Here is an 11513-nt window from a genome sequence, read left to right as displayed (position 1 = left end):
TCATTTTGGTCAAACATAGCTAACACCAATAAACTAGTATGCAGTTTTCTAGTTCACAGCCATCCAATGTTAAAATGTCTCCATTTTTGTGGCCTCTGTGACCTATTTATTTCACTAACTCACAGTTTTGAGGTCAGACGCAGGATATTTCAGCCCCTGCGCTCCAGAAAGGAAAGCTGATTTGCACTTTAAACAGAAGTTCAAAGCTTGTCGTTATTATAGAGGCTCATATCGTAGCTGTTATTAAAGGTCACGTTGTGAAGTCTGTTTAGATCATTTTTTTTCATATAGCAAACTAGTACACGAACATATTTTGAGCACAGTGTCTGCCTCTTCATTTTCCAATATTTTAGCATTGTCTTGTGCTTTTCGGGGGCGTTTGTTCCCGTCGGGTGGCTTTGAGAGCTGTTGGGTTCGTGCTGCTAGGAAAAGGTCAGGCTCTTTCACTGTTCCCGGCCCTCCCATAGGGGCTGACAATAAAGCCCTGTCACGTGGTGCTCGTCGCTACAACGGCAACACCATTTAGCCTAGAGCACAGCCCAGACTTTTAGTCTAATTTTTGAGGTGAAACACAGTTTGAGACTATACAGAACCAGACGGCAGGTTCAGACATCGGTTTGCTAATGATTTTATGGCAGTTGAAGACAGCTGGTATCTGCTGCGTTCGCGTCCGGTCAACAAACCGCAAGGCTACGGGCAAATAATATCGAGTTTAAAGGTTTACCTCAGCCCGAATGCAAATTTAGGCAAGATTTTGCAGGCGAAAAGGGTCAATGTCGATTACGTCAACAATGCAGTGGTGTGTGAAGCTGAGAGTTCACGCAGAAGTCTCAAACCAAGCTGCTTTTTTGAGCCTGTTATGAAAGCAATGCGGGGAAATTCGTTTTCACCTTTGTGTGAAAGTCCATATTGTGCTAATTCAAACACTGCACCTTAAACTAGTTTTAAACTAGCTTAAACTAGTCACCTGAACACATTGCATACTGCAACTCATGCAGGTGGGAAATGTGTAGAAGTAACCTGTATTACTATTTTTTTATTAAAAGCCATTTTTGCACTTTCATAGACTATAGGTTGGACACTAAATTTAACACTACGAAATCAAGACTACTTACAGTTTTTAATAGCATGTACTACTCACTTTCTAACTTTAAAAACTGTTTAACGCAACTCAACTTTCGATGTTGTTAAATAAATGCAGAATAACCGACATTATATGTACATTTGAAAATGTTGAAATCACGTTCGTGAAATCGCGCGTGTTTATTTCTAATAGCTAATAACTAACATGGACGTACTTCTTGCAGAGACGCCTCCAAAGCGGGAAAATCGTGAGAGAGGTTTAAGCGGGTGTTTTTCGCGCCGGCCTGAACGCGTGTTGTTGGGTTAAAAACTCTTACGAAAACTAAAATAAGACAAGAAACAGCAAACACGAGGTAAGAGTTGTGATTAAAACCGGATTCATCTTTTGTGTGCCTCCTGCTCTGTAGTGGGAGTCGCGTGAATGAGGATCATTTGCATGTTTTAATAATGCATATCTCTTCTCTCAGAGGGAAAGCCGTTTGCATTCAGAGCACTGTGAACACACATAAAACTGAATTTAATCACATTATGCTTTGTAGACTATAACTTCTCCTGTCTTCATGATTTATGCAGAGTCTCGTTTGAGTTTCTGCCTGGATGGCGGACAGCGAGGGCCAACGCTCAGACCGTCTTCTTAAATGATTAAAAGTCAAACAAAAGACTCATTTAAAGACATTAGAAAGTATTTATTGGGATGTATGAAATAAAAAAAGATTTGAAATGCACTTAAATGCGATTCCGTTAATATGTCATATTCTGTAGTACTCCGGTGCATCATGGTTATGCTGAATATCAACTTCAGTGTCTGAACAGCTCCAATGAACAATATAAAATAGTAAAAAAAGTACAAATATTTATGTAGCCGTAGTTGAACCGACATACGACGCTGTTTATAAAAATATCAATATGGAAGATATAAAAAGTAGTAAAAATAGAACATATTCACAAGTAATAAAGCAACGGTTGCTAAAATAATGTCATAATTGCAGTATCTCGTTCAGTTTGATGACTTTCACATTTCGATTTTCTTATAAAACATTTTTTCCAACATTTACAGTAACAACTTTAAAAATGAAAAGGTATCAGTAAGATGCATTTAGAAACACTGACCTCGAGTTAATCGCTATTAGCTTTTTTTTTTTTTTTTATCTGAAAATGACTATGATTTGACTACAAAAAGATTACTTGACATTTCCGTAATTACTGGCCAGGAAAACAAATAGCCTACAGCTCATTAAAAAAAAATAATAGAGTGCTGCTGGGATGGTGTATTTTTCTGTCAAGACTTTCTACAAATAATCATGTGCAACAGCTTTCCCCAACCTGACATTTATGGTCACAAAAATGTACCACCCGCCCCAATTCAGCCAATCAGATCAAATCTACCTTCATTATATACTTGATATTTTTCTAAATGAATGCCAGATGCGACCCTTCCTCTGCGTGACAACTAGCCCCGGTCTCCCTGGCATACAAAACACATTTACATGCAACTCTTGTAACTCTTGTTTGATAAAGTCCAACAAAAAAAGTGGACATGGACGGACAAATGCACGCCACTGTGCACAATCACACAATATTTGAATTTATGGTTCCTACAGGCGTCGCTGAAAGAGAGCGCTGACCCCTGGTTTCCGCCCTCACGTCCTCCCAGGCCTGATGAATCAGCGCACCGGTCTCTGTCAGCCGAAGGCGCAAACGGAGGCAGGGTCAGTATCCCGCTGACCCGCCGTACTTCCTGGCGTCAGATACGGCACTGATGCACTGTCCTTCTTTCGAGATGCCGTTGACCACGTTGAAAAATGTGTAAATGTCTGCATTTTTCACGTCGTGTTTCATCTCTCGCATTGCCGCGATTAAAGACTGAAAAGAAGAAAAGAACTAAAAATTAATTACAATTTAAATCGCTTTTGATTACCTGTTTTATAAAATGAGGAGTAATATAATCAGTGACCGAGGGCATTTCAAGAGGAGGTAAGAGCAATTACAATCAATACAGCCACACTTACAACAGGGGATTATGGGATTGGGAGGACTTACACTGTCGTATCCATGCTCAAACTGAACTTTGTTTTTGGAGTCCACATATACTATTTTAGCAGCGATAGATTCGTTAAGGTTCATCCCGAACCACAAGTGGTTCATAATGGACTGAAATAGAAAAGAACAAGGGAATGTTAAAGAGTTGTTGTCATGGTGTCAACGAGTGCATACAATAGTTTTTAATGCAAAGAGCTTGACTTGTTTTGTTACGAGTTTTAGACTATTAGCCAAAATTAGGTTCTTTTGCAGCAGGATATCGCTGTACTCCATCTGTGGCACGCTGTCGACTATCCCAGAAATTTTTTTTTAATGCATTCAGTGCACACACTGTACGAAATGTGCTTATAGACTGTAAATGGATGACTGAGACATTTTCATTGCTCAAGTAACATTTTATTATGATTCTAGATAGTATGATTCTATTTTGCTGGAAATCGCAAAAAACATGTTTAGATTTGTAAGGTCATGGGCGTGCAACAAAAGAGAAAAAAAAAAGATATTATGTTGGAAAATATATGCAATCAAAATAACAGTTTAAATAGTTAACAATGAAACTAAATTAGGATCTTCTCAACTGGATATTTCTGTACTGCGTCAACAACCACAGACAATCATTTTAGCACACATATGAAATTTGTTTACAGAATTTAATTGGAGGACTAAGACTTTTTTTATTGTTCAAGCTGTTTTTCACTAGAAAATGTAATACTGACTGTATTCTTAGCTGAATTTTCAGGTATATAGAGGTGAAGCAGCTAGTTATTATTTTAATTATTATAGTTATTAAGATTTTGAAAAAATGTAACTTTTTTGGACAGCAAAACCATAAACATCCAATACAGTAAAAATAAACCTTAGATTGGGGAACAATTACTATAGTTGGGCGACTAACTAAAGTCACTACATTAACTTTAAACGACCACTAAATAGCAGTGAAACATATTTAGTGCTGGTCAGCTAAGGCTTTGTACAAATAGGCTGAACGCTGATAACCTCAATAAATTGTCATTTCAAAGAGTTTTGACTCACCTGGGCCATGGCTGTGGTGATAAAACTTCCTCCTGATCCACCAATCACTACAGTCCTCTCCTGGGACTGCAGGATGGTAGGAGCCATGGAGGAGGGAGGCTGCTCACCTGCAGGGAACAAAACACACAACGTGGTTACAAAGACGTTTCAAGGCGTGCAAAATGGCCGAAGATAAATTTGGTAAAGGATCTTGACCTGGTGCGACGGAATCTGCCCGACCGCAGAAGTCAGCTAGCTCGTTGTTGAGGATGATTCCCGTTTTAGGAGAGAAAACAGCTGCCCCGAACCTGAACACATAAGATTTTCATAAATATTTCAGAATCTGTTATTATATATATATATATATATATATATATATATATATATATATATATATATATATATATATATATATATATATATATATATATATATACTGTGTAATTTGCTATAATATTATTGAATTTGTAATATTTTATTAACAATACTGTTTATTTTAAAATATATCTCAGGATATCTAAAAGGAAGTGTGTATTTAGACCAAGCACAGAGTGTCTATCAGCGGTTACACTAACTCTGGCCAGCAGCATGTAACTGAAACAATCAACACGACAAAAACACGATTACTGTGGTGTGGATGGTTGTGTGTATGTCCATTTAAAAATGCATTATGAGCAATTTACATTTTTTGATCAAAGTGTCCATCATCTATTTAAAAATCAAAAGTGATCCAATTTAAATCTGGGTTAAGTTGTTAGGCCTAGTTGTAACCATATAATGTAAAATGCCTCATTATAGTTTTAAGCATAAACTGAAGTAAATCAAAGTAAGAATATATAATAAACTGAATATGTATACATACATATATATACACACACACATATTCACTCATACCATCCATTTAAATCTTAGATCTGTGCTAAGCATGTGCTGTACATGCGTCTCACATGTGGTTGATGGTGCTGGTGACTGACACAGCACTGCCATCTGCTGCCAGCACTGAAACATGAGTGGTGCCAAAGCGGTCCACTGATGGAGTGATGTTGTAGTAAGAGGCGTTGTGTGTGTCTCTGGTGATCAAAGCCCTGATCCCATCAATGAACTTCTCATCTTTGATGTACTTTGATGGCACAAGAAAAACACGAATAAATCTAGTATACTTCCCAAACTAATGAATTCAGTTCAGCCTCATTATTATTTGCGTTTTTTTGTTATTTGCCAGGCGTGGGATTATTAACGACGTTTCCCAATGCGATCAATTCTCCTTTGAATGCACGCTTTATTAACAAATGTTTTTATTTCATTTCAAACGTTAATTGCTTGCATTTGTGTGGGCCTTCGTGAGAAATAACATCCGGCCTATCGCAGTATTTACGCAACCCTGCGCTTGACGTCTAGTGACATTATGCTTACTACTGCCAAAAATAGCAAATACAACAAAACGAAGCACATGAGAAACCCTGCGGTTGCGTAATTTTCAAATGAACGTTCCAGACGGGAAATCGAGGCATTAACATAAACCCAAGCACCACAGCATATTAAATGAAGCTGTGCCCATACATTTATTCTGGAGTGGAAGTAGGGGTCTTTGAGGTTGCGCTTTTGTCCGTTCGCGAACTTAACCGCCTCAAGGAACAGATGCAGATTCAAGGTTTTCTGCTCTCCTTGGTTAGAGACCGGAGAGAGCCCGAATCCTGAGGAAATCAAAGGGAGGTTTGATGTTTATGAGGAAGCACCGCTTCAGCATAGCAGGCAAAGTTAATAGTCTTAGGTGATGGGCTCCTACCGTGCATTAGTTTGAGGATAAAGCTGAGTATCGCTCCCCCTGCTGGTGGAGGAGGGAAGTGCATCTTGTAATCCCCAAGCTGGACTGACCAGGCGTCACTGACTCTGACCTGAAAATCTCTCAGATCGTCTAACGACAACGTTCCATCTGAAAAAAAAAACCCAAAAGTAAACTGTAAACAAGCGCACCTGCCAAAAAAAAAAAAAGCGCTACGACTGCGGTTTGTATACAAATAGTTTGTACTTCTCTCTTGTACATCCTGTATCAGGTCCTGGGCGATCTGTCCAGAGTAAAAGGCATCAGCTCCTTCTTTGGAGATAGTTTCCATGGTTTTTGCCAGCTGAGGGAACTTGAGGGTGTCCCTTAGTCTAAGGTCCGTCTTGCTCTCGTAGAACAGTTCACTATACAAAGAAATAAGCTCATAAATGTAGATAGAAAGTGACATGAACCAGGCAAAATGTAAAGAAACTTGGCACAGACATGTTGTATTTCTCAGCAAAATAATAACGCTAAAAAAAATGACATAACACTACACTACAACTAAAGTTTTAGTTAACGTAATACATTTATGTGTACTATATATGTACTGTATATCTAAATGCACACACATACAGTAAATATTAACATGTATTCATATATTTATTTATATTACTGATAAACATATGATTACACTGTAACGTTTGATGAATTTAATGCATCCTTCTAAATAAAAGCCTCAATGTTTTGTCAGTAGACAAAATGGTATTTAACTGAAAGCTGGAGACAAACTCAATGGCTGCTTTGATTCATTCAGCAGAAAGTTTCTTATTACACAAACACTGAACAAGGTCTCTTGCAGACTACCTGCGGCTAAGTTATAACCTACTTCTTTGACACTGATCGTTAAGAATGCTCATCAAGGTTCATCGTGCCCGCGTCCTTAAATAAACTATTACATTCAGCTGTCAATCAAAACAAACAGCATGCACATGATAGCGTGTAATGCACGCTTTTGACTGGAGAAGATACATTACCACAGTTCAGTGCTTTTAATCAGAGACTGAATTATATCTTTCTTCAAGAAATGAATGAGGTAGGTTGGCATGGGGAAGCCTTCTCTCGCCAGCTTGATGGAAGGCTCGAAAAGCTTGGCCCAAGGCAGCTTTCCATACAACTGATGAGCTTTTTCATAGCCACGGAGTTCTCCCGGTACACCTATCCAGTGACTTCCTGTTAGACGCGTGGACAAATAAAGCGTGGGTATGCGTTATGCATTTTGAAAAACTAGACTTTTTAATTGTCTAAAGACCAATTATAGGATTGTTTTGTGTGTTTGGCATGCTATTGTTGAACCGTTTAATATTAGGGTTCGGCATTTATTTAAATCCCTAATCTTAGGTATGAACAATAACTAAGTCTTGAGTAATGCTAAAAGGAAAAGCACAAAAGAAAAGTACGCTGCCAAATCAGATTATTTATAGCTTTAAAAAGCTTTTGCTTTGTTTTCCGGTGGACATTGCTGCATTACACAGAACAACACAGCGAGTTCGTTCTCATCCAGGTTACATAAACGATTACTTTTGGGGGAAAGAAACTAATCTTCTTTATCGAGGAATTAAAAATATTACAGAAAAGCGATCATAATTAGAGTCTCGTTTGTATGCAAGCATTTAGGCAACTTTACAAAACTCATCAACGGCATTCAATCGACATTCTGAGCATATATATTTGTCAAAATGACATTTTAACTGTCCAGGAAGTGCGTTTAAAAAGAAAAAGAACAAGCAAAACAAGTCCACTTAAGTACATAATTCCCCTTAAGACAGAATTTCCCTAGCCTACGCACAATGTCCCATTGTACTTTTATATTTCCCAATAGCACGTAAAATCAAAAAAAAATATGTCATCGTTTAGTCATGACACTTTTTATTTTCCTTCTTCCGTGAAGCACAAAAGCTGAATGTCCAGATTTGTTTTTCACTCATTAGCGATTCTGCAGTTTAAAAAAAAAGGATCAAATGTGCAGTTTCCAGAAAAAAACCCGGAAAAGCTTTACCTGTAGCAAACGTAAAGGTTTTCGGACACTTTTTCAGCAGATCCGCTCCGACACCTTTCGGGACCGTTTCTCTCGAGCTGATGATTTTCACTTTGCCTTGAAAAACAGGAAACTGTTGGCTTCGTGCAGATGTCATTTTTTTTTTAAAAAAAGCATAGTCTATCCTTGTTATTTACGTCATTTAAAATTTTAATATCTCTTTAAATCAATAAACTGACAGGCCAGTGCACACTTTCCACAAAAAAACTAGTCATAGTAAAAATAAATAACATGTTCTGAATTGTTAATTTAAAGGAAAATAAAGAAATGTCTGTCGCAAGACCGAAACCAACAAACGTAATATTTACTTACACAGTGCTTTTTACACAACTGCACTATATTAACATAGTCATACCTGTTTTGTCCATAATGGTAAATATGGCCCCTCCGCCCAAACCCATGCTCTGTGGGTTAACCAGACCGGTGCAGAGCAGAGCTGCGATGGCTGCATCCACCGCCGAGCCCCCTTCAAGCAGCATGTCCCTGTGAACGCAAGCATCGGGTTACAGTTCGGGGACGCACAAAGTTCAAATGCCTGCATCTGCATATTGCAATGCTGAAAAATGTATTTTTTTTTACATGAGAATTAATTAAATCCTGTATAGGCTTGACCATTTTTTCGCACGAAAGTGCTGAGAATGCATTTTTTCATATTTCGGGAACAAGAGAAAATTGGCTTAAATGTCCACGTAAAAACGCTTTAAAGATTTAAGATGAACTATTCCTTTGGAAAATGATACATCTGTGAGTCTAAAAATGATCCTTGCAATAAAGTGTTTTTTTAAAAATAAAAACATAGCGCCTTGGGGTATGTGACACATTCACACCGGTTTCTATACGGTTGCATATATATGAAAAACGAGAATCTTAAGGCAAGTCTGAACCAGAGGAGGAGTGATACCCGAGAGCTTATTGAACCTTGACGAGATCCAGGCTTCACACACACACACACACACACACACACACAATTGGGCAGAATTCAGAAAATTCAGTTTTTACACTCTTTTTTTTACTCTGGGTGGTTGTGTCTCTGCACGCAGCCACGGTTTTGGTATAATAGCGTAATACACCACAAAGGATTATCTCAAATGTCTGATTTCACAGGATGTCCTGAACTGATAAAAGGAAATGTGAGATCTTTCAAAGGGATGGTATAAATCAAACATCTGAAACTTAAGGAAATTTCATAAGAATGCCACAGTCTTTATATCAGGTGACCATCAATCTCATAATGATGTATCGCTCACATTCACGATGATGAACAGCCCTTGAAAGCGTCTTATCAGATTGTGATGGTTTGTGCATTCATGAAGACAACAATGCCGTTAAGGTGAAAACAATTCAGTGTTACAGTGTCAAGCGGTAATGTTATATAGTCAAGACAGGAAATTCCCACTGGAAAGAAATCACAAATTTCCTCTTTAATTATCTGCCTTAGATAACAAAGAGAACAAATGGAGAGCAAAATCCATTCTTACAAATGAAAGTTAAGGACCGAATAAAGAAGACCATGTCCTTCCAGAACCAAAACCTCCCTGTTACTCATTACAAAAACGTTACAATAGTTTAATTATTTAAGTCTACGTTCACAAACTACGTTCCTAACCACAAGAAGGTCATGTATTTACTCCCATTTTTAACCATTAATCTTTGCTACCGAACTTCGATTAACCAATTCAGCCACACCAAACAAAAACGGCTCATTTGTGTTTTATTAATGTTACGGAATAGTGTTGAACTTTCCTCTCCTGCTGTAACTAAGTAACCAAATTAGATACTTTTTTTAGGGAGTAACGCAATATAGTAGTGCGTTACTTTTAAAAGTAACTTTCCCCCACTGCTGATTATGAATATTCAACCGAACTGTGCCTGCGGTTAGCAGTAAATCATTGAGATATACTGGTAACAATGCAACCGTATATAGTTAGCTAGCAATGCTTTTTGGGAAACTGGCGAGAACATCACAGCTCCGGGTTAAAAGAGCAGCTATTTCATCTTTTTCTCTTATTTTTCTGTTAATATTTTATTTCTCATGCTCCGCTTTTCGCTGCCGTTTGCTTTTGTTATTTGGCCTTTACAGGCACAGTAGACACAACAAAAACTAGATGTTGGACACACTGGTACAAACAGGGACTAAGCATACACGAACATCTTAATAGCTTGACCAAGTGCATACTATATGACCCATCTTCCTTAATAACTTCATATTGTTATGGTAACACATTCTATATATATATAATGATTATGGGGTTAAATACTGATGAACAGCATTCATTAAGATGCATCAAAGACTGTGCATGTCGTATGTGATCAGCATAATACTCATGCCAGACGCAGAAAAAAACTCGGCAAGTGAGAAACAACTTGATGTGCCAGACTCCGGGTAACAAGAGCGTGTCTTTGGATACGCGGTGTTCTTTAGTTCTTTACCTCTTTCACATTCAGATGTTGTTTTGTTTGAGAAGACGTGTGCCGAGTTCCAAACATCACGTGACAATGGTCCGAAAGAGGACAAATACCATCTCTGTCCAGGATACGCCTGGAAGCCTTTACTGACTTCTCTGTCTGTCCTTTCTGAGCAGGTTAAATTGTGACCCCAGACGAAACACCTAAGCCAAGCTCTTTGAAACGCAGTCATAAAAGACTTCACACATCGAACAAGGAAACACTCTGTTCGTTTGGCACAAACTGCAGGAAACGTGGACGAGGGACAGAACATGTGCCAATCTAAGAGCATGACTTCTCCATAGGGGTTTGTGAAGCTGGTTGATCCAGTTTTGACTGGCAGGAGGTCTTGGCTGTCCGTAACGGCATGGTTCTTGTCAATTTAATGTGCTCAGAACAAAAGATCTTGGATATGATTGGATATGAGGGTTTAAATGGCTGCAGAAAATAATGCACAGAATAACAACAAGATTGCATGCGCACAATCATTTTTTTTCCCTGAATACCATAACTCTAGTTATTCTAAATCTAAGATCCATCAGTACAACTGTATTCAGACTCAAGTGTGTCACCATATGTTCAGCTCTGCATTCTAATCTCTTAAACTGATTATCTCTCATCATTTTTCTCACTGTTAATCATTGTTTGATAGCTTTACGTCTTCATATTAAACTCTCTAGATGTAAAACAAACTGTGACAACGGCTTTCCCGCAGCCTACTCTATTGCACTGATGCGCAGTTTAACTCTCTGTACTGCAGCCGCATCGTGTTCAACTGAAAGCATATTATTAATATTCAGCTCTCAATTGCTCACGTCTTCTTACCTGCCGATGTCGGAGCACATAGAGGAGTCCGCAGAAACAGCAGCGTGCGTAAACGCGCATCTCTGTTTGGTGGAGAAAATGGCGAAAATGCAGATAATTACGGCGCAGCACACTAAAGCGAGTACGCAGAAGCAGCAGCGTCTCGACTGAGATTTGGCCATGCTTTGATCGGCGCGCGTTCAGCAGGTAGAATGAGACGCGCGCGCTGCTCGCTCACTTTTTTTTTGTGTGTGATGTGTTCGGGGCGGA

General features: G+C 38.5%; 1 protein-coding gene across 1 annotated transcript; it reads right to left on the bottom strand.

Moving 5' to 3' along the window:
- Positions 1-1754: 1754 nt before the first annotated feature.
- ggt5b (gamma-glutamyltransferase 5b) lies at positions 1755-11513 on the bottom strand. Its single transcript, XM_043250612.1, has 12 exons — positions 11265-11513; positions 8350-8477; positions 7956-8051; positions 6934-7129; positions 6164-6321; positions 5921-6067; positions 5695-5828; positions 5082-5254; positions 4351-4442; positions 4156-4262; positions 3124-3234; positions 1755-2946 (listed from the first exon to the last, which is right to left on the bottom strand). Exons 1-12 carry the CDS (start codon positions 11423-11425, stop codon positions 2794-2796), a joined length of 1656 nt encoding a protein of 551 aa, XP_043106547.1. The 5' UTR covers positions 11426-11513; the 3' UTR covers positions 1755-2793.

Source organism: Puntigrus tetrazona, chromosome 10, assembly GCF_018831695.1.
Source record: "Puntigrus tetrazona isolate hp1 chromosome 10, ASM1883169v1, whole genome shotgun sequence".
In the NCBI taxonomy this organism is placed as follows: Eukaryota; Metazoa; Chordata; class Actinopteri; order Cypriniformes; family Cyprinidae; genus Puntigrus; species Puntigrus tetrazona.
This window is presented reverse-complemented; position numbering and strand designations above follow the sequence as displayed.